The sequence below is a fragment of the Sipha flava genome, unplaced genomic scaffold, assembly GCF_003268045.1.
Source record: "Sipha flava isolate LNK unplaced genomic scaffold, YSA_version1 37_pilon_pilon, whole genome shotgun sequence".
In the NCBI taxonomy this organism is placed as follows: Eukaryota; Metazoa; Arthropoda; class Insecta; order Hemiptera; family Aphididae; genus Sipha; species Sipha flava.
Window position 1 is genome coordinate 1,001,746 of NW_020273087.1, and position 24,096 is coordinate 1,025,841.

Sequence of the window (24,096 nt, forward strand, 5' to 3'; positions counted from 1 at the left end):
ATCTTAAAGCTTACACGACCCAAAATTGGCTCGCGGCTCACCGGTTGAAGACCACTGCTCTATACGATTATATTGTTATTTCCAAGGACCAGAAACCACAGTCCACAATACAATAGCGTCAATAGGTTTCCTCTTAATCGGAACGTTTATACATATCAGTCATTTTTATATTTTACTCTTATCATTATTTTAATTCGATTCGATACGACGAAGTAAAAGTACCTATCAATACTTTTCTTTCGATACCACGTCCCTATTCGACGACAAAATGACAAACACGTCCATATACGTGACGGATTTGGTTTGTCAAACGCTATTTGATGACAAGTTTGACGACATCGTTCCGTGTATGGGGCGTTTAAGTTAACTGTAATCAATGTATCGACAATTTTATCATTGACTAAATAGTCCGAGAATTTCATTCATATTCTCTTATCTAGCTCTTATCACTCGGCAAAATAACTGAATTGTAATAATATAATTCGCAGATTATATTAGGTCTTTACACCCCATGTAGTCTCGAAGTCCTACGAAACCAATCCGGTCTTTTGCTGTTAATTCATTTTTTTAATTTTTACAATTGTTTTATTTTTACCGAAACATGTTCCCGACGAAATGTTTGGTAAGTACATTATTTATCAACTATAAAAGAAATATGGTCTACACAGCTTTCCTAGTTAAAATGTATAAAATGCATACGGTTTTCATAGAAAATAAATTGAAACACTTTAAGCCCCAATGTTTTATTATAATAGCCATTTTTCGATTCTCAATGTATAAAATTATGCTTAAATCTTAGATACTATTTACTAAAAAATATTTCCGTTTATTACAATCCATTGGTATTATTGGGTGCTAATGGTCAACATAAAGATATGGATTTCGGAGATGATATTAGTTTTTATTTAAGTTGTTATATAAGATATTTGTGATGAAATTCCTATAGTGACATTCGTTTGTTATTTACATCACAGACTCACTTCCTACGATTTGTTTGGTTAATAGTTATTTTAAATATCATTTTACCCAAGCATTTTGGTCACTAAATGTCTTTCCTTTTGGGAGTTCTACAACTATTGTGTAGAAAATATATAAACATCAACTTATTAATGTTTGTTGTAACTCATCCAGTTCTCAAATATTTTGATGCTTTTTAAACACACCTTGGATCTATTCAGTTAGTCAAATTATGGTAGCTTTTATGGCTTTCACGTGTTTTAGATTTCTTACAAAGTCGAAATTGTAATCCACAATAGATTTTTATTAAGTGCGATGGTTTTTAATTGTATTATAATATTATTGTAAATCTATTATACATTTTATTAATAATTTACAAAATTCATGAATACTTTCAATAGTTATAAAATACATTGATAGAAATTAGTTACTTAAAAGTTATAGTTTGTTTTTATTTAATTGTATATGAAATTAAATGATATTTTTATAATTGTGAAAATATGAATTTATTTTTTAGGCTCAGCAGTGTTTCAAGTTAGCTAGATTGTCACATTTAAAACCGGTTAAAATTAGTTTTCCCATCGTTTTTCGTCATTACAGTAGTGTTTACGAACCAGAATACCTGGACAGTTTAAAACCAGATATTCCAGAATACGAAGAAATAAATGTTCAGATCAAAGGTTATGATTTTGCTGTATTAGAATCTTTTCAAAAATTTGTTCATACTACTGCTGAAAATATGAATATAGAAGTATCCGATGGGTAAATTAATATAAGTTGTTTTATGCAAATGCTTTTAATGATTATTCTTTATTTTTGGTATATTATTTAGGTGGGCTTTACCTCCTCAAATAATAAATATTAAAAGATTTACTCAAAACAGTGAAAATATAGAAGCTCAATTTACATTAAATGTATATGAACGTAACATACAAGTAATTAATATTCAAAATAAAATAGAACAAGTAGTTAGTTAATTTTGGGTATTTTATGATTTGTAGGTAGTTGATGTTCCTACAAATAAGCTTTCTTTGCTTATTGAAGTAATTGAAGATTCACTACCAGCAGGCGTCAAGGTATCAATTCACAAACATACAGAAGAACACGAGGTACTTAAATATATACCCGACAATGAGTTAAAAATGTTGAAAGATCAATTGGAAGATATGGGTGGAGCTAGGAAGAAAAAGTGATCAATTTTGTTATTCAGTTAATATTTATAATACTATGTAGTGCCTAATATAAATAATACAACTTTTTTTTTTTTTAATATTAAACTGTTTTAATAATAATTTGTATGTTGTCTTAACATTGGTAATGAATCTTAAGATAAAATGTTAATGGCAAATAAATGTTAATACTTGACTCATTAAACAATTTTTAAATGTATAAATAACAAAGTATGATAAATTATAAAAGTATAAAAATAAATAATAGTATATAAAAAAATATAAAATGCATGTAAAAAAAATATAATAATATAATACTGATTTGTGGTTTTATTAAAAACTAAATTTGGTGTTTAAAATAATATTGAATGTATATAATGAAAACATTTGATAACAATGTTATTAAAGCAAATTAATTCTTATTAGTAACGAAAAAACAGAATAACAACTAATAACTATAAAATTAAATAACTAAATAATAATAACTTAAATAACTTTAATTACTATTAAATTCAACATTATTAACAAGAATAATATAATATGGCATTGATTTGGTAGATTTGGGCAAGAAAAACTAATTAAATCCTTTAATTACATAATTTTTAGTGAATACCAAACCACCTTAATGAATATTTAATTCATTTTTTATAATTGTAAATATATTAAAATTAAATTATCTCAATTTAGAATTTTCTCAAGTGAAATAAATTATATTATTTTTATGTCTTTAACACCATGAATATGGTTTATATTAAATCATAGTCATAACTATAACTTAGTGATATAAATTTAGACAGTCTTTATAGGTTTACATATACTAATAATTTTTCTATAGTTACTTAAATAGTATTAATTGTTCGTTAAAAATGTTAAACAATTCCAAAATGAACAACTTTAATAGTTTTATCAGGCTGTGGTTTATTTGGAAGTTGACTTTGCTGATTATTATTCTCTAAATTTTAAAATAAAATTAAATAATAATATTAAAAATAAATAACAAGGTGAAAATTTAATACAAACCAGGATGTGGATTTTGAGTGAGTATTTGTTGCTCGTACGGGTATTTAATGTGCGACACACTTTCTAACGAAGTAGCTGGTAGCTCAATACTTTTGACATGAGTATGTTCTACATGGGTGCTTGTATACTAAATTCATTTAAATTCAAGCAACACAAATAAATAGATAGAACAATTTTTAATACTAAATTTTAGTTGTAGTTGTACTACATACCGGTACACTAATTGTTGTAACATTATTCAAAGACTTATTGGTTTGAATAGTTGGAACAAATAATGATGGAGAAGCTGGCGTTATGGGCACATTTGGTAAAGGCGGCCTCAATGAACTCGATGGAGAACTCGAATGGCATTCATTGCATTCACAGTCAGAAGACTGACTGGAATGCGACTCATCTGATTCTGATGACACTATTTGATTTGCTTTCTCTAATGCCATAGTGGCCATTGATCTGGTGCCAATCCCTGATTTTGTAGCCCAATATAGATCCATAAATAAATCTCTGTCATTCAAATCAATGGCTAGGCTATAAGCTTTTTCGTAAAGTTCATACCTAGAACAAATTGCATTTTATATAATTTAGATCGCAAACTGTGATATGTAATGTTTACGTACCTTACTAAATGATGAAAAAAACGTCGAGCAATATTCCGAATGGGCTCAAAATATTCATGTTTAACGTCTTCACTAAGCGGTATAACGGGTTGATAGAAACTACCGATTGCTGATTGTAATTGCACTTTAGGGAATAATGTTGTATAATCACATAATCTTTAATTTTACTTTTTACTAATAAATCAAAAACATACCTTCTCTTACAGGAGTAAACGGTAATCGGAACAAATAATTTGTTATTTGCTGTAAAGTTGTTAAACATAGTGGCCCATCAGAATGCCAGTCAAGCCCTAAAAGAAAGTTGAGAGCACGATCAACATCATTTTCATTAAGGTACATAGACACCAAATGATTAACACATAACTTCCCAATGCCAAGCACCTTAATAGCTACAACAGGACCTCTGAAAATACAGTATAAGTAGTTAGTATAAGTATATAGTAAAAGAATAACAAAACATTAAAAATAATTTTACTTTTCAAAAATAAGATGAAGAATGGCATCAGTTAGATTCACAGAGTGTTTTGTTGTTTCGTGAGGCATCCATTTTATATGGAAAAGTTTTTTGTTTCCAACCTTAGATTGAAGGTCTAACCAATCTGAAGTCCCTGATTCTTCCGTTACTGGTTGTAGACGAATGCACGATAAACACGAGTCGTAAAATTGTACTCTACCATTACTATCTGACACAGCGATTAAATTACCATCTGGATGCCAATCTAAGTACTCAACAGGCTAAATAATTTTAAATAAATTAAAATTTTTTTTTGAAAAATCACATTTCTGTTTCTAATTGGGACAGAATTTAATAAAAAGAAGTTATATGAAGTATTAAAATCATTCATAACATAACTAACATAAAATATTTATAGAATTGAATATTATTACTTATTAGTTCATTTTATATTAATCAAACCAGTGACGTGTCCAGAACTTTTGTTGTGGATGGGCCACAAATTTTTTTCTAACTATTTATAAATCATATTTTCATTTTTCATTGATTATCGGATTTACAATAGTCTAGTACTAATATAAAAATGTGGGTGGGCACATGCCTACCGGGCCCACCCCCTAAACACGTCACTGAATCAAACCATCACTAAAATTGTATAATACAATTTTGAAAAGTTAATAAATATAATAATTAAAAAAATAAAATATACTCACAAAAGCTGTTTTTACAGAACATGTAATACATAATTTGAAATCATAAACAAATAATATAGAATCGTTATATGAAAAACACAAACGTGAGTCATCTTTATTTAACCAAGCATTAATTATAGTGGCTGAACACCAATCGAAAGGACTAATTGTCACTACATTGACTAGATGTAATTTTGTATTAGTTACTTCAAATGTGCTAAAGTCAATTCGAGGATCGTTGAAGTTCTGAAAATATATTATTGCTTATATTTATAAAATTTACAATCATTCAAATAAAAAAATATCAATTTACCTTATGTTCCAAAATAAATAAAATATTTGATACTGTTTTACTAAACGATACAATGAGAGGATCTTGCTTAGTGTGAAAATAGCAACAAAGTTCTAGTCGAGAGCTAAAAAATTACATATTGTATTTAACATATATAACACATATAACATTGTGATTATAAGATTAGAAATATTTTGATTTACCCAATAATTTTATAAACATGAATATTAGCTCTATGTTCATCTTTTACCAATGGATTCCATGGATAAACTTCATTCAATGATGACTTCGACCATGTGGCCACCATTGTCGCAGATACATTAAACGTAATCTTCCGTTCATTTTTCCTATTGATGGCTGAATTATTGAAATCAAATAATCCAGGTTTTGGCTCAAGTAAGGACCATTTGTTCAGAGTGCGATCGAATGAACGTCCAAAATGTATAATACCCAGTTTATTATCCGAAAATGAGCATAACAAAACTTGTTTCATGAAGGAAACTGGAATAAAATAAAATGTATTTAACTTTAAGCCTTCATTATTCACTATTAAGACAACATACTGTTAACTAGTTGTTCACATTGAAATTTTGATTGCAGAAATTTGTCTGAAACTATTTCAATTAAATTACAAGTAGTAGGGTCAAATGTAACAAATATAGTTGATCCATTATCTAGGATAAATGCAATTCTGTCCTTTTTTATCCATTCAACAGCAATCAAATGATGATCGTTGAGCTCTGCCTGTTATAATAGTAGGAAATAATATATACAACACAGTTAGCTACACATATATTAATGCTTTAAACGTAGATTACTTACTTCGAAATTTTTTAATGATTCCCTTAATTTTGCAGGTCTTTTATTTGATATTGACCAATTAAATCCGCGTGCCTTTACATAGTTTCTTTTGATGATCTTATCTGTAGACGTTTCCGTTTCTTTTTTTTCATTATACCTACACAAAAATAGTACCTTGATGAAGTGCCATAATGGGTGTTATGGTATTATTTTTAAATGACCAAGTGGGTCAAGTAAACTATTGACTAACTGAATCACTTGTACATACTTAAAGTGACTAAAATCTGTGTTGCTAACGGTTAGATCGTTTTTCAACGTCCAGTAATGAAATTCACAAATAAATGTAAGCATTACTGTTTCAACTAAACAATAATTGTGCGCACTTATTATTCATTTTGGATCATGTTTTCGATTAAAAATAAACAAACACAATCAGTTAACAAATTGAAGCAAATTCGGAACGAAAATCTTTCAATTATGAGTCGAGTATATACAGATTTTGTGCAGTAGCGTCCACCGTCCATGTACAGTTATTTTGATTATTGTTATTATTCGAAAGTAAAAAATGCCAAAATGATTACTATTTCGTTTTTATCAGTCGTTAGACCATTTCTATAGCTGTGGGTTGATATAATCAACAGGTAGCTGTGCCAGTAGTTTTACCTCCACGTCGGCGTTCTTTATTCCACGATCGTTTAATCAGCATTTGTGTGATAATATATTATCAAATCGATATTACCCGACGAATCGACTGGCGATTTATAGTTCGAAAACATTTAAACTGCGCATCCTTTTGCGGCACCATCAGCGAGGACTGTGGTGAATTTCTGCAACAGTGATACATTAACATCACGATGAGACTCACTAACTGTTTGAACGACTTTAAAAAAATTGGCGAACTGACGAAGAAGTATGCTAACCTACCGGATTCGTACATCAAGCGTAGCATGGAGAGAGTAAGTAGATGTTTGCGGAGAAATCAAACGTAATAGCCGGTTTTACTGTTGCTAATATTATTTCAACAGGTAGTGTGGAAAACGCCACAAAACAACCCTCGATATTTACCAAGAGTTGTTAAGAAAAAGAAATACCATTTCTCTACCCACAGACCGTGGTCGATTGGTTTCTCTGCTGATAACAATGTCAACTCTGTGAAACCAAAAGTGTTCGTAGAACCAATCAAAGAATGGTCGTTTTTCAAAGGGGACAGGGTTTGTATGCCGTTACATTGCGAGGAGCATTTTTTCAATATTCTTGAAATTGTGTGTAGGTTGAAATATTAGTTGGGCCTGACAAGGGAAAACAAGGAATCGTCGGAAATGTAATCCAGGAGAGGAACTGGGTGATTGTAGATGGTTTGAACTGTGAAATAGAAGAAGTTTCTCATTATAAAGGTCATTTGTCAATGATCCAAATGCAGGAGAAACCACTGTTAGTCACTAGTGAAGTATCATTAGTTGACCCGTCAGACTTGTAAGGATATTGAATATTTTATGTACATAATATATTTAACTGATTAAATTTAATTAGGCAAGGTTGTACTGTCGAATGGAGGTACACAGAAGCTGGTGAAAAAGTACGTGTATCTACTAGAACGGGAAAAATAATTCCAATACCATCGTTAGCTCAAGAAACTTATGACTATAAAACACCAAAAACATACAAAGGTTTGTAAATTGTTAATATTAGTTTATAAATATACTAAGTGGCAGACAAAAATTTGTAATGAAATTTGTAAACCGTCAACTATCAACAAGTTTAATTCCTAATTGTATTCAGTTTTGATATTGCTGTAAGCTGAATTGTCAATGTTTTCTTATGTGAAATAGAGTATAGAAAATATGAAAAAAAACACTATTAATAACTATACTTAAGGGTTCTTTAGATTGTTCAAGTTTTTAACCATCTTTTATCAATCAATTACTTACTCTATTATATATATATATACTTCGTAGGTAAATGGTTAATTAATATTTATTCAAAATTAAGTCAATTTAGCTTTTCTTAAATTGTGAATTTAAAATAAATTGTAACTTTATAATTACTTAAGTGTATTATATAATTGTTATGTCTTTTATTCATGCTTAGAAACATTTTTAAATTCATTTTAGTCAACAGTGTTGATAAAAAAAAAATGTTAGTACAATTAAACGTGAGTATTCTGTGATTATTTATCAACATCAGGACTTGCAAACGTTATAATAACGTTATGATTATATCGTTATATTTGATAAAAAAATGATTGAAATTTGTAAACGTAATTATAACGGAAAACAATAAACATAAATAAATAAATAACACAAAACAAAACGTAACATTTAACAAAATAAATGATATATTATTAAACAAAACATAACGCAAAACGGTATATATTGTATTCCATTAAACGTAATAATTAATTTCCAATTATTTAATAAAACTTAGTAGTATTCAATTATTTATTCAATCCAAGAATTAATTTTATTTCGTATCCAGCCTATTCGAGAGATCCCGTATTAGATATTATTTTAAAATTTAATAAGAAGGTATTAATAGAATAATTTAATTACCAATAGCTAATAATAGTGATACTCTGATAATGTACTGTACTATCTGTACTATGGTCGAAATTTATACCTTGAAAGTTATTCAACTATTGTGTTCGGTGTTCAGTTTGCTCAGATTTGTCCAGTCGTCACTCGTCAGTGTTTGTCTAATTGTTGTTAAATGTTTAATATTTATATTTTATACTAATATACTTATAGTTTTAACGTGCATACGTTTTTATATATTAGTTTATTCATAGTCGAAATTCAAAATTTCAAAATAATAATCATGGTTTTTTTTTATATTTATTATTTTATTATAAAGTCCTTAGAGCCTAGATAATTTATTAAATTTAATAATACATTATTATTTATTACTCTTAAGATTAATTATTATCATACTGTTTTATCATTTATTTTGTTTCCATTTTTTTACAAACAACCTATGTATTGTAATTTAATCTGTATCACTGTACCCTATACTTTGTAAAAAATATGTAATTGGGTTATCTAACCCATTTAATTAAATAAATAAAATAAATAAAATTATACAATACCTACTCAAAACTCAGAATAGGGAAATTATGTCCCTCAAAAAAGGTCATAGTCACTTTTAAATTGTGGCCTGTATACTTTTAAAACAGGTATCTAAATGCTTTTGAATTTTAAATTATGATAAACGCAAAAATTGTATAACGTTTTAATTATGAATAACTATAAACGCAAAAGTTGAATAATGTTTAAATTTTGAATAACAATAAACTCAAAATTTGTATAACATTTTAATTGTAAATAACGTAAAAAAAATTTTTTTTTAAATGCAAGTCTTGATCAACGTATAAAATATTGATGAATATCAAACAATGGCATCTACACATTTTTTCTAAAATGAGTAATAAGTTATATCTATAGTAACATACCTACTTGAACATCTTACTTTATATTTAATTTGAATTGTAATTTATGTAAGTTTTCTTTGTGATGAATACATTGAATTATTATTATTAAAAATACAATAATTTTAAAATGTATTTGCATTCTAAGTTTAATCTTCACTACATTTTTCAATAAGTGGGTAGGACTGTTAATAATTGTTGTGTTCAAATTTTTATTCCATGCCACTGTAATAATTAATTCTTAAATTAATATTTCATTAGATCACAAATAATGTATTTATAATAATAATGATATATTATATAATATATTGTATTTAGTATTTATTTAAATATTTTCTTTTATTGTGTTTATATTTAGAATCTGAAAAAGATACCAGAGAAGAAGATTTAACAGAAATAACTTTCGCTCCTTCATTGAAAACATTTGAAATGGATATCATGGAAAATATGGGTATAAAAGAAGACAGAGTTGCTGCTCCAACTTATTGGTATTGATTATGATTTGTGTTATTATAAATAGAAGTAAAATAGTTTTTACCGTAAAAAATATGAATTTTGTATTAAAATATAAATAAATTTAATTTATGATTCATTTTTATTTGTGATTATTGATTGTCATTAAAATATGAGCAAATTGGTTATAAGTCCTTAGTAATGTAGTGCATCATTATTCTAAATTCTACATCATTGATTAAAAAAAAATCATGATAAATTAAAATATTTTCAGTCATTTAAAAATAATTACAAAATAATAAGTCTTAACAAATTTTTCTTGATTCTGAGTGAAATAAGGAATGTTTTATTTTCATCATGGTGTGTGCAATTTTTTATCTTCATCTATTTATACAGTTTCAACCATAAGGATTGCTCCGATCATTACAGTTAATTGATACTTCTAATATAAAATGTAATCATATTGATACTTTAATGAAGGGTATTTTACGAACATTCTAATAGTTTACATAAGAATTACGAAAAACAAATGGAAAATTTAAAAAAATGGCAAAATTTACAATATATCAGTTTTTGACAAAATCGAATATTTCTTCTCATCGTTATTAACCAAATAAGATGAAAACACTGTTTTCATTTGTAATCTAGTATTCTAGAGAAAATTAGTTGGAGATCATAGACAGTCTTCAATTTATCATATTTGTGTATAATATACTAATGCATCCAATATTACTCTTCCTTTAGTTATCTTCTTGAAGAATATTGATATCATATTTTCGTTATTCAACATTTATTATACGTAGAGAGTGTGTGGCCTTTTTGATCAAAAAACTATTCAACTATGTTAGAACAAAAATTTATTTTGTAGGTATGGTTGAATGAGGAATTATTATAATATGCAATACTAGTTAAGCTATGTAATTACTATGTCTACTATATTTTGCCTTCACAAAAATAACCTCTAGTAGCTGTTATCCCTCTTGGATCTACTAATTATTGATATTATTGATTTGAAAATTTACAATTAAACAAGTAGTAGAGAAGTTTTGGGAAAAGAAAAAAATATTTTGCTTTGTGTTTATAATTTTAGAAAAGGCGTATGACAAAGTGCCAAGAGGGAAGTTTTAAAGTGGGCATTAATGAGAAAGGAGGTTCCAAAAATTACATAAATTTGATTCAGGATATGTATGAAAGCTTAAGAACTTGTGTAGAGTAACAGAAAATGTTAACGTAGAAGTTGGTGTGTATCAGAGGTCGACTTTAAGCCCTTATTTGTTCTCCGAGGTAATGTATGAAGTTATTAATGACATACTGGGTGAGATACCATGGTGTATGATGTTTGTTGATAGTTTTGGTAGGATAAAATCTGGAAGAAGTTAATAACAGGTTGAATGATTGGAGATACAATTGAGAATAATATAAGGGCAGTTGGATGTAAAAAATTGAGACAAGTGGAGGTTTCGGACAATGGTGGTCGACCTCAAATAATTGGGAGAAAGGTGAAAAATAAGATTAATTTGAAAATTTATTGTAAAATCTATGAGTATACTTAAATGACTACTGCTAGTGTATTGATCACAATATTTTTTTTTATGTTAACTATTCTCAACTCCATAATGTTATTTTACAAAAATCACTTTATGATACTTATCAACATTTTTATTTTTATTCTTCTAAAAATTCGGTACTAAAGCATGTTGCTGACATAAATAATTGATTCATCATCCAAAATTTTGTTTAAATATTTGTTAGTGTGCAAATATATTTTTAAACCTTATCAGACACGATATTCATTTTTTTCTCGTAATCGTTTATTGCTCTTAAGCACAAATCGTCATCATCCAACAGATCAGGGATCCTCAAACTTTTACTAATACTGTACTCTTTTTAATCAATAAACTATTTTGTGTACCCCTTCTTAATTAGTAAATAAATATAAAAAAATTTAAAAACCTACATACATTTTTATTTCATTGAAAACTAACACACAAAAAATGTTAAAAAGAACTTACTTTCAATGAAATTAGTGAGAAGAGTGAGCTCGTTATTGTTGGCACAGTAAACAATAAATCAAATTATTCTACTTGTGATAAATGTAAGATTTTTAAAAAAAAAATATATATATTTATATAATAAATTATATTAGGTATAATATAAAATTTTTTAAAATATTGACATTATGAAACTTTGATATAAATTTACTTAAAATTAACTATTAACTACAGCCATACAAATTTCGTCATTAGAACGAGAATTGATTGAATGGGAATCCGCATTTGATGTACCAACTGGAATATCTGGAACAAAAATCTGAGGCGCCATCTGTATATTGGTTGCGGTTTGCGGGAACATTGAAAATTCTTTTGCAAATAAATACAAATAAAATGTATTAATAATGAATATACATTAAGTGTAAAATAATAAATATTCACCATGTAAGTTTTTCATACGTCGTTAAGCACGCAGTCATACTTTTTCTAGTGTGCGGGCAAATCACGGTTCACCATGATGAATGACCGTGATTTCAACAGTGATGAACATAGTTCACAATTAAACATTTTAGACATTTAATAGCAGTAAAAGCTAACTAAAAATAAGATGTTTAATAATTAACACGTTCGTGGTCACTTTAATTTCTAATATTATTCGAGTACCTACCTCAGAGAGTCACTTTTATATCACTGCTATAGTATGATACGAATTAAACGAAATACCAATGAGAAATATGAAAATAAAATTGTTTATTTGGTTGTGCCCAAACATATGACTGATCATAACAGGTCAGCCAGATGTCTAGTTTGGTTTAATACCATTGAAAATAGTATTAAATTGTACACTGAAAAAAATTACGGAGACTGAGAAAAACACGGAGTATAAATATCGTACAAACACACGGCGAGCGTTGAGCGGTGGGGGATAAACGTTGATCGGTGAGCGGTGAAGAGAGCAAACTAAACAGCAAGCGATCAGCGTTGTCCACAATATTTAATAGGGATGAGAATTCCAACTCATTCTGCTGAACTGAATCTTTCAACTAGGTTCGGTGTAATGAGTCGGATCAAAAAATCGACTCCCATCTCTTCAATTGTTTGTTTGAATTACATTACCACTACTCAAATCAACTCTTCAAGTGTCGAGTCTTGATTTTACTCACAAGTTCATAGTCCATATTCGTGAGTATCATTGTCAATCAAATATTTGTCACAATTCAAGACGTCTTAAAAAATAAAACAACGCATCGCTGACGCTCAACGCTCAAAGTCAGTGTACACAGCTCCAATAAAATTACCGATTTTTGATTTATTTTTGTCAACGCTCGTCGCTCATCGCTCACCGCGCAACGTCTTCCGATGTCCACGCAGCCTAAACCGAGCGTTTACCGATTTGATAAATTAGTATAAAATACATTAGTAATTTCATTGTTGTTAGCATTATTTTTATCATAAATCTTAGGACCATAATGTTATGATCAAAAGACTATTTTGTTTACACCAGGGTTGTTAATTACATTTTTTTATTAACTTACCAAATCATTTTCCAGTTCATCGACGACATTGTCTGCCAGCTGTTTGCTTGCCAGTACTTTTAACTGACTTATAAAACTAGGTTCCTTATCAGCAGTATCGCATTTGATTAACTCGTCTCGAATATTCCTTAGTCATATATTCTACGGTAATGGGTTGATTGAATATCTTTTTCATACATTTTGTTATTTTATTAAACTGTTAAATCACTGCAGGTAGAGTATATTTATTTTTTTTTGACCCTATCGTTTCAAATATGCTCGTCTCGAGACTCTGAAGAGTTAAAAGATCCATTCGATTCAGTAATACCCGACACCCTTTCGTCATATTTGATTCAATAACCAAAACATTTTCATTACGATTACTTATATTTTTTAGTGTCCAGTACGTTTACTACGTACTATAGTTTAGTTACTGTGCTCGGAGACTTCTCGGTTGTTAGTTGTAAACGTTTGTAATAATAATTCAAAATACGTATGTCAATGTAGGACATGTTAAAAATACCTATGTTGAATATTATTTATTTATCTATGTATAATTTTATTATTGATAATAATTTTGCTATCAAAATATCGGTGACGAAAGCGCAGTAAAATATAAAATTTTGAACGGCCCAATGAAAATTATTTATTTTGTACCTAGTGCCGAGACCATATACATATACTGGTAATATGCATGCCGTTATTATCAACGTATGCAAAAAAAAAAAATATATATATATAAAAAAATAAAACGTCCAAAAAATAACACCCATTATTCAGTGTTTAATAACTTTTACCTAAGTTATGTAAGATTTTTATTTTCTTGCTGCTGATCAAACTAAATTTTTGCTCTTCAAAATAGTTCCAAAATGTATAGCATGTTCATATTTTACTCATTAATTTATTTTTAATTGCATTTCTTTGGTTACTATTTTCCTTTCACTCGTTTTAAATTGCTTGATCATTTAAACAGTATCATTGTGATTGTCGGTGACAACCGACAGCGAACATAATAAATTACCTTCATATTAAATACATTTTAGTTAATATGACAATTTAAATCAAAAAATGATTAATGTTTACAAATCGTTCTCAAAAAATTGTTTTTGCATTAGTCACTCTACATAGTATTCCTATCTGACCAGTACTTGTATGTATGTATATATGTATGTTATTTTTATAAGCGTGTACTATTCATTTGGATGTGATTAAGGTGGGGAATAGCCGCAGTGGTTCAAATAAGGGATTATTAATATTAAATGTAATTAAATTACCTATTTAATTTAAACTTAATACTATTCAACAACCCTACGTGTAAAATAATATCTGATTGTCGATTTACGAGTACAAAGTATCCTTACCTTGTCAGTATACCTAAAACTTTTTAACGCGTAAAACATTAAAATGCATACTATGTGCTCTGTCAGACTTTGTCGTTGCATCAACATGACTAGACGAAAAGATAAGCTGTGATGGGAAAATCTCTGAAGAATCATTTGTAACGAAGGAGTAAATTACGATGTTTTATAAGTATGGAGTTACTGTATTTTATTCCGTGTTGACGTGATTCGTTAGAAAACGTTAAAAAACGTTTCAACTGATACCAGTAAGTGGCTTCTAGACGTCGGTATTGATTTCAACGGTCGATCGATCGTATTAGTATCGCAACAGGGCCGGATTGGCACGGCGAGTTACCGAGCAAAACTCGGTGGGCCACAACAATTTTTGGCTTTTTAAGTTGTGAAAGGCCGCTAACAGAAAATATTAATAGTTTAAAGTTGAAGATTAGTGCACCTATTGAAATATGCGATTAAAAAAATTTGGACAAGAGCCGCCAGTTAGTAAGTGGGCCGGTAACATACAGAAAACTCGATGGGCCGACTTTGTCCAATCCGGCCTTGATCGCATATCTACGTTCGTTTTTACGATTTCACGAATGCCTTCCATCTTGAAAAAAATCAGCACTCGTGTTTTTGAAATCTTGTTTTTTTTTTTTTTATGAAATGTTGAATTTTTCGCACTCCATTTCGCAGTAAGCGCGTAAAATCACTTCCTCCTGCTGGCGGCCGTTATACGCGCACGAAGTGAGAGTTTCTTCTTCTTTTTCTTCTCGTTGATATTCGGCCTTTAAGACCTTATCGTCCAATTTAATTTAACTTAATTCAACTCAAGTGAGAGTTTACTACCGCCAATTCATTAATTTCACATTTTTGTAACACTAAAATATTGCTCGAGTCTCGCGTCACTGATGGAACGTAAAGACGTTTTTCAGTTAAAAAAAAAAAATTAAAATTACCCTATCCCGTTGACCTATGCCGTTCGTGCCGTAGCGTCGTAATGGTGTGACGGCCGAAGTAGATCTGTCACAAAATGATTAAGATACATCGCAGCAACGTTGGTACACCCAGCGTAGGTTAAATAGTTGAAATGATTAAGGCCTTCTACACACGAAGCTACTCATTTGAAACTAAATACTGACGCGAATCACTAACTAGTCCCCGTAGAGTCACTACCAATGTTATTCAATGGAACATAACAGACGGCGCTACTAGTTACTAACCAGTTACTAACGCGTTAGTGATAAGTTCCGAGTGATTCAACTGTCGAGTCACTTTTGAGTTTTCTCACTTTAATATTTTGGTGCTCAACGAAACTTATTTTGTTTTACCTATTGCAAAAATTTGTTATTTGTGTAAAAATGAACGAACAAAAAATTAATTTAAAGTTGGTGGAAGAAGTAGAAAAATATCCCGTTCTATATAACTTCACGCTCTCGGGATATTCCAGAAAGGATGAAACAGAAAAAGCTTGGAGTGAAGTAGGAAGACATTCACGCACTCTCTCATATTTGTATCTCGCTTGTTTATGGCAGGGGAAATCAGGTTCACCAAATATAAGTAAATTTCTTTTGACATCCGATAAAAACATAAAAATTTAGTATCGGAAAGGTTCAATTCTCCTGTAGCAATGAATAATCGGTGATGAAAATTTTTTTCGAAGTATGGATGAACCCAACACCTTCTATTTTTTTGATTTCTTCTGTAATAGTAGTATGCTGTTATTACTTCTTCATCACTAGAATCACTGTCAACATCCATGGTGTAGCAAAAAGATGACGAAAAACGTCTTTCATCCATAGTCACTCAGAACAAACTACAGGTTTCGATCACGAGTAGGTATGTTATGAGTAGCCTCGTGTATGGGTCTGAGTCACCAATGCGTTTGTAACCGATTAGTAATTTCAATCACAAAACAGTTTAATTTTTTTTTAATAGCTCCGTGTGTAGAAGGCCTAAGTCTAAGCATATACGGCGTTACTGTTTCGAGACAAAAGTTGCAAATCAGTTTCGTTTTAGCTGCGGCGTCCGCACACGAGGCGATCAAAATGAAATTAGTTCGCAATCGGTTTAAAATCAATTGTACGCAATCGTTTTCCGCGATCGCAGTCGCGTTGCAATTAAGTTTCACCGAACCACTGTATTCTTCGTGCACATGTATATTCAGTTTGTTTTGATACTCTGTTTATTTTTTCACGAACCTACATCGACTCAACTGATTCAAAATCAGTAATTTCCGCGTGTGGACATAAGTTACGAACAGGTCGTCGCAAACTGGTTGTAAGTTCAACTGATTTACAACTTTTGTCTCGAAATAGTTCCACCGCGTTGTAGTGGGCCGGCCTGCAAGAGGACGACACAACACACCGTTGACGAATATACTTGAACGGTTCACGTCTGTGATGTAGAGTTGTTGGAAGGTGTTTAAATGACAAAACACGATGGTTTAAAGTCATACAGATATGTATAATAATGAATAAAATAAAATATATATGTGGTTAATACAAATAAGATAGTAATTTATAGTTGAAAGTGTGAGGACAGAATATTTAAGCTCTGCCCGAGAATAATAAAGATTGACTCTCAGAGCTGGCGGCGATGTGAGGCGCGCGGGTTTCACGATCAGATGAGTGTCGGTGCAGTAAGTGGAGTAATTAGTTAACACTAGTTTAAATCATTCTACTATTCTAAATGTATGGGTAAATGGATACCGTATTTATAGGCAGCCATTTAGGATAAGAGTAAGGTCGATGGGGATTCTGACGGATGTGAACAAGGAAGCTTGTTTCTGTGATATTAAAAATAGGCTCTGTTCCGTGGGAACTGCATATTAATACGAGTAAGTATTGATATTGGTTTCCATTTCGGTTTTGCCACATTAGTATCAATACATGATATAATGTTAGCGGATGTTTGCTATAGCGTGCACTTGGCCAAAATAATGTAAATATCATTGAATGACACGTGTTCGAGATCGGAGATTCAAAACTTCAAAATAACGTAGGATTCTTGTTCGCCGATAGCCATTCACGGTTGCAATTAAACTAAAATAATGTGACGTATTTATATTTTATATTGTCTTGGTAAAAAACTATCATAAATCTTTATACCCGTCACGGCGAGTGTAATACTATTATTGGTCAATATAACATTATACGATTGTAAACGATTTGTAAGTACACAATAATATATTGTGCAATCCATTTTCCGATCGACCCATTAAATTTGATTTCGTACCTATTTGTGGAGCTATATTTCGGGTTCAGTATTATTATTATTATTTCTGGAAACGTTACCAAAGGGCACTAGTTTATTTAGACCAGTGTTTGTTAAACTGTTTCCACGAAATTCAAGTGCTTCTTTCAAAATATTAAAAAAAATTAATTTGAAAAATCTAAATAACCATCGTGCTTATTTATAAAATACTGTTATATTTTCATGTAATCAATTTACAGTATGCTATGTACTATAAATAATAATATACAGTCAATAATTGTGTACCAATACAATGTAAGAAAGGTCGAAAACCTACCTTTGACGACGAATAATTAGTACGTGCTCACGTAATTATAACAGATAAAATGACGGTTTGGTTTCGATACGACCATCGACCGTGTTTTGTGATTACGAAATCTATGTAGTGGCGGCGCCAGAGCCATAGCCTTACCTGAAAATGTTTTGTCCCGCCAATGTCCTGACAGATATAATAATACAAGTATAGTCATTTTCCATAAACAGAATTATTTTTAAGTACAGTAGAATTCCGATTGTCTGTACTAATTAATGTCAAGGGTGGTCGGGATAAGCAAATATCCGGATGATTGACATAATAAATTAAAACATATTATGACATCAAAAAGTCATATCATTGTATGAATATATTGTATGTATATATTTATTATTATTATGTATGCAATATAATTTAAAATTCGTACACAAATAGTTTTATTATAATATTTAACTGAAACAAAATAAGCTTTAATTATAATATGTGACAGGTATTTTAAAATTATACACCGTACATAAATAATTTAATTGCATTTCGTTGTACATAGTGTACCGATTCCCAAACTCCTAGCGAGCACCTTTTAAGGGCACCGTGGTTCATACGGTTCATAACAAATAGTTTAAAATGTATAGAATTCTTTCTTATTGTTTTCGTAAAAACTTTCTAGCAAATAATTAAATATTTTCTATTGCATATTCGGACATTCTCATTTTAATCTTATAATATTATTATGTAATAATTATAATAATAATAACAATAATTTTTATTAATTTATTTCTTAAGTTTAAAAATGCATTAATTTGTAATTAAGTTAAATTTTAATAGAATTAATAAAATAAATTATCAATGAGTATTTTTTTTGTCCTATCTTTCATGTTATTCACAACAGGTGCTCGTGGCTAAATTGAGTCAAAAAAAAGGCACCACGGAAAAAAAAGTTTGGGAACCGCTGTGTTTGTGTAACCGTTTATCGCCATGTTTTGTGTACTTTCCTTTTTTTAAGGATAACTGTCATAGGGGTTCCGCGTGAAAAAATTCCGCGATCTCGAAAAGTTTAAGAAACACTGATTTGGACTGACGAGGCGGCGGCGGTGAAAAGGTGCACGTAGTGTGTGTGGTTGACATTCCGTAAAAAAAAAAAAATAAAAATAAAAAAATAAAATTATTTTTATATCATCTAAAAATATTTTTTTTTTCAATCGTCGGCGTCGACGGTCGACATCATTAAAAAATAAAAATACTTTTCATCGAGAGTTGAAGTGGGTTCTTCTTTATTGTCGCGGTAGATTTAGGCCGGCTTTTGAATGACAATCCCGCCACCGTTCTCATCTTCCGTCGACAGGTCTTTGGGTTTTAAGCGCGCACGTTATATCCTTCAAAGGTTGCGGCCGTCAACCGTACCTACGCGAGGACGTCTGTAGAAATATGTAAACCAGGCTGGAGATGGGGGAAATTAGGGATTAAGTAAGAAGTAATGTACCTACCGCAGACGTGGACTTACCTGTGCCTAAAGGCAGTACCATATTTTCTAATATACTTTATTTTTACCTTTGTACAAGCATGCACATGGTACGTGACTAGTGCACATGCACATACGTGCATAATACCGATAGGTTTCATTATTTTTGGTTTCCAAACCGAGTTATCCGGAAGTCCCGAGGGTTGGGACATTGCGATACTTCCGATATAAGTGATATGAGTAAAGTATCGATACTTTTGTTCCTATACAAGTACTTTTGGTGCTTATACCACCTATTCGATATTTTATTCGTATCGAATGCATTTTTTTCATTGTTCATGGAATTTTTATTAATCATGTCCGCATAAATGATTTCATTAATGCATTACATGATTATTAATAATTTTACATTTATTGAAAAATGACCGATGTACTTGTTCTTAGTTGTTACGTTGAGACGTGTCCGTTGACCGTTATTATTTGTTTTTGAAGTCGAAGTTAATTAATTCGCGTTACTTTTTCACAAATTATTCTCTAACTTTCTCAACATGACTCCTCTAAGAAGTAAGGCTTGAGTTTACTTTAATACAGTAGACTATGTAATAGCTGCTTGCAAGATTTGTTCATGTCAATCTACTATAGAAATACGTCGAATTTTATGATACATCTTAATAAACATACAAATTTACCAAAATTCGTGGCTGATATAAAATTATTTTATATCAGCCACGAATTTTGATAATAATTATTATTGATTTAATTGTTCGAATAATCAAACATCTCTAAAAGCCTAATAATTACACCCAACTTAAATTTCAATGCTATGATACGATAAAAATGTCGATATCAATATGAGTAAATATCCGATACTTTCTTTTGATATGACATTCCTACCCGTGGGTTCTCTATTGTAACAATGTGTATGCGTGTGTGTTATTTTTTGTGTAGTATATGTACGAGTATATAAACAGCTTTTAGATAAAATGAGCGATATGAAAGTTTCATATGACCGACATCAATAGATTGCAAATCGGTCGCAGATGTTACTTTAAAGAGGCTATTTTCGAATTTCCCATTAATCGTCAAGAGACGATCGCGAATAAACAAAACGGCAAAGAAAAGAAATAAGTAGCAAGTAGCAGTACAACCGTTTGGATCAAATTGTTTTTCTCGAATACGATATTATTATTCTCGCATTTTTATATTTAGTATTAATTAACCGCTGTACTGTACCGTACGTATCAGCACGTGAAGCAAGATTAATGTTAAATAATTAGAAATAAATTCCACGTATATGAAAATATATATTACATTGCTTCGTGTATATTGTTCGTTTAAAGGCCGACAATTGTTGGTTTTCTTAGTCAACGAAGTAATACATATTATTTTAATATATACCATAATGATACACATATCCATGGTCCAATGCATACACATCCATGAATTTAGTATTCTAGTAGTATCTGTAATGCAATAAAAAATTTAAAACCCAATCTGGATTTGCGCGCTAAGTTTACTTGAGTCGAATTCTCTACACTTTAATTTTTGACTAAAATATACTATAACATAAAAAAAAAAAATGTTAATTTTATATTCTGATAGGATTTAGATTACAGAAAACTGAAATATCGAAAATGCGGTGAAGTTGATTTTAAGTAGGATGAATTCAAATATACTTTCAAAATCTTTATTGTGCACGTTTCATAAATATATTTATCATAATCCTTATCGTGCAAGGTTACAATTTAACGGTATATTTGTGACAAATAACACATGTAAATGACGGAATTAGAAATTTCATATATTAAAGAGCCATAGAAAATAATTTATTTTAAATCCCTAAATATTTTTAAAATTATATTGTTATTGTTAATCAACGTAGTATGATTTTATTTTAAATGGGAAAGATATAAATATTAAACACACACACACTGAAATTCAAATTATGCTATGAAAATAGTGGTTTCTGGTTGTAGTGATGGTGGGAGAGGGGGTGATTACAAAATTGTACATAAGTCTAATGTGTCATATACATGAATTTCTAATTGGACTATAGTGCACACAGTAGAAATCACAATAAAATATTACATTTAATTAATTTTTATGTGTGTCAATAGTGACGATTTAGACGTAAGTAATTTTGACCATGTAACGTTTAGGTACGCGAGTTAAATTTTTAGACGGTCGATTTACAGATTTAACTTCTTGAAAGGCGTCTTTCGTAATCGTGCGCAGCATACTTACCCTACCCCGCACTATGGGAGTCTATCCCAAACAGAAAATCGATAATGGAATTATTATTATAATAATAACATGTATTTATGTATTGGATTTCGCGGCAAAAATATTAAACGAACTCAAATTTACACGTACAGTGTTGTATATCTATATTATATTTTAACATATTACTATGTAAATTTATATTCGTGTTTTTTATTCTTAGTAAATTGTATTATTATCATAATGCTGTGCGTCAAATGATTATTATTATTTTTCTCTTTCGTTTTCTCTCTCTATCTTTCTCTCTTTCTCTCTTTCCTCTCTCTCGTTTACCGCCCCGTACTTAATAATGCAATAATGACTTAAAGTTTTAATAATATAACAATAAAAATAATAACAAAATTTGCGTGGCCAATCATAATTAGATCGGTATTCAAACGTGGTACAAACCCCGTAAAAAATATGCATGACGTGATATATTACGTTTTAACACTCTCGATTTGTTGTCTACCTCCTCCGTACGTGTTTATGACGTATTATTATGTGTGGTATACGGAGATTAGGTTATACTAACCACATGAAGGGGTAAGAAGCTATAAGAATAAGTATCCATATCTAGTACACCGTACATGTATGCATAGGTATACGTGCACGGGGTTGGTTGACAGTCGTCGTGCGCCGGTCGTGAGGGTGCGGATCGCGGCGACGGCGAACTGTGCCGTAATATATACACGCGTTGTAGCGCAGCTTTAAGTGCCGACGACATTAGACTTTTTTGTCTTTACGCCTCTGCGAACAGCCGTATCGATATTGCAATCGAACCGACAACGACAGCATATCATGAACAGTTGAACGATTTCCATGCGACGACCATGCGCCGGTGAACGTTCACTGGATCCATTCTGCTGACCCGTGTACCAAGATGTCGGTCCTTCTCCTAATCATCTGAAATAATCGTTCGTGAGATTTCACACGTTCGTATTGGCTGTGAAAAATGCGTCTCAAATCATTATTGTTCCATATGCAGCCGTATTAGAAAATCTATTTCGATCGCTGTGACTCGGTGTATATTTACATATTATACTTATCGCTTTGAAAAAGCTCGAAAATTTTCAATTCTGAAAACATAAATCATTATTTCATATCTTCAGAACCGTAAATAAAAAAAATAATGAGAAAAATAACCGATTTTTCAAAAAAATCTTTACCAGACGCGATAATGATTGAAATTTTTAACCCCTAAAGAAATATACAGCTGTAAAGCTAATCGTTTTCTATACAAATTTGGAATTATTTTGGCATAGAAAAAAAACATACGGCTCATATTTTTCGAATAAATACAATTTATTTATTTAATAAAAAAATAGTAATAATTTATTTATTATTTATTTATTTAACTATCATTAAAACTCTAATTGTTAAAGTTTTATTAAATTAATTTCCTATTCACAATACCGACCGAGTCATCTGCCTTTTTATATTTTTAATTATACTTTAAAAGTTACATACTGTAAGAGTTCGTTCGCTGCTTATAGTACAATTATATTTACAAGGGTTATTTCTTTAATGATGTTACTGTTAAAAAAATATATTTTAATTCTATAAATATTAGATTATCTTATTTGCACTCGGTAGTAGAGCTGCAGCTGCATTATCTGTGGCAGATTTGAAAAATTTAAACAAAATATTATACACGAGTAAATTGTACCGATTTGGATAAAAATAATAAATTAATTTAATCAATTTAATAAAAATAATTTTTTTTTAATAATTATTTATACTGTTATTAATCTTGATCATCATTGTTATTACAATAATTGTTTTGTTGCATTTTCTAATAATTTATTGGTAATTTATTTAAATTTATTTTATCAATTTCTGGATCTGGAATATTGCCAGCTATAGTAACGAACCATTTCGTAATACTGCAATTTATACATTACATTGTTTGAACTATCAAAAAATCAAGTTAATAACTTTAATTTCAATTTGAATAGGTATAAACTAAACTCATCAACTGTGTAATGTTTGAGCCGGGATTAAATTATTTGATGGCACAAGGGACAAAATCTAGCTGTGGGCTAGTTTAATACATTTTAAATTTTAGTCATAAGTGGTAAGCTCTTCTAGCCCTTCATAAATAATAACCGAATATAAAAATTAACAGTATTATATTTTATGTACATGCACTGGT

The 24,096-nt window shown here is 30.0% G+C and overlaps 3 protein-coding genes across 3 annotated transcripts; 2 read left to right on the top strand and 1 right to left on the bottom strand.

Annotated features, from left to right (window-relative positions):
* The first annotated feature begins 231 nt into the window (after nucleotides 1-231).
* Nucleotides 232-2,223, top strand: LOC112688165 (39S ribosomal protein L48, mitochondrial). Its single transcript, XM_025561232.1, has 4 exons — nucleotides 232-622; nucleotides 1,475-1,719; nucleotides 1,790-1,892; nucleotides 1,959-2,223. The coding sequence occupies exons 1-4, from the start codon at nucleotides 602-604 to the stop codon at nucleotides 2,148-2,150; spliced, it is 561 nt and encodes a 186-aa protein (XP_025417017.1). The 5' UTR covers nucleotides 232-601; the 3' UTR covers nucleotides 2,151-2,223.
* Nucleotides 2,224-2,832: 609 nt separating this feature from the next.
* Nucleotides 2,833-6,593, bottom strand: LOC112688183 (WD repeat-containing and planar cell polarity effector protein fritz homolog). Its single transcript, XM_025561256.1, has 12 exons — nucleotides 6,268-6,593; nucleotides 6,021-6,156; nucleotides 5,762-5,942; nucleotides 5,402-5,699; nucleotides 5,220-5,322; nucleotides 4,928-5,152; nucleotides 4,236-4,495; nucleotides 3,955-4,163; nucleotides 3,761-3,884; nucleotides 3,359-3,698; nucleotides 3,147-3,273; nucleotides 2,833-3,078 (listed from the first exon to the last, which is right to left on the bottom strand). The coding sequence occupies exons 1-12, from the start codon at nucleotides 6,348-6,350 to the stop codon at nucleotides 2,996-2,998; spliced, it is 2,169 nt and encodes a 722-aa protein (XP_025417041.1). The 5' UTR covers nucleotides 6,351-6,593; the 3' UTR covers nucleotides 2,833-2,995.
* Nucleotides 6,594-6,853: 260 nt separating this feature from the next.
* Nucleotides 6,854-9,972, top strand: LOC112688184 (probable 39S ribosomal protein L24, mitochondrial). Its single transcript, XM_025561257.1, has 5 exons — nucleotides 6,854-6,955; nucleotides 7,025-7,210; nucleotides 7,270-7,472; nucleotides 7,530-7,666; nucleotides 9,779-9,972. Exons 1-5 carry the CDS (start codon nucleotides 6,854-6,856, stop codon nucleotides 9,913-9,915), a joined length of 765 nt encoding a protein of 254 aa, XP_025417042.1. The 3' UTR covers nucleotides 9,916-9,972.
* Nucleotides 9,973-24,096: the final 14,124 nt, after the last annotated feature.

Coding starts and splice junctions, on each gene's coding strand:
- LOC112688165 (XM_025561232.1), top strand. CDS start 602: ATGTTCCCGACGAAATGTTTG. Junction 1,720..1,789: donor AATATAGAAGTATCCGATGG/GTAAATTAATAT, acceptor TATATTATTTAG/GTGGGCTTTACCTCCTCAAA. Junction 1,893..1,958: donor TATATGAACGTAACATACAA/GTAATTAATATT, acceptor TATGATTTGTAG/GTAGTTGATGTTCCTACAAA.
- LOC112688183 (XM_025561256.1), bottom strand. CDS start 6,350: ATGCTTACATTTATTTGTGAATTTCATTACTGGACGTTGAAAAACGAT. Junction 5,943..6,020: donor AATCATTAAAAAATTTCGAA/GTAAGTAATCTA, acceptor CTATTATAACAG/GCAGAGCTCAACGATCATCA. Junction 4,164..4,235: donor CTTCATCTTATTTTTGAAAA/GTAAAATTATTT, acceptor CTGTATTTTCAG/AGGTCCTGTTGTAGCTATTA.
- LOC112688184 (XM_025561257.1), top strand. CDS start 6,854: ATGAGACTCACTAACTGTTTGAACGACTTTAAAAAAATTGGCGAACTG. Junction 6,956..7,024: donor TCAAGCGTAGCATGGAGAGA/GTAAGTAGATGT, acceptor TTATTTCAACAG/GTAGTGTGGAAAACGCCACA. Junction 7,211..7,269: donor CGTTTTTCAAAGGGGACAGG/GTTTGTATGCCG, acceptor AATTGTGTGTAG/GTTGAAATATTAGTTGGGCC.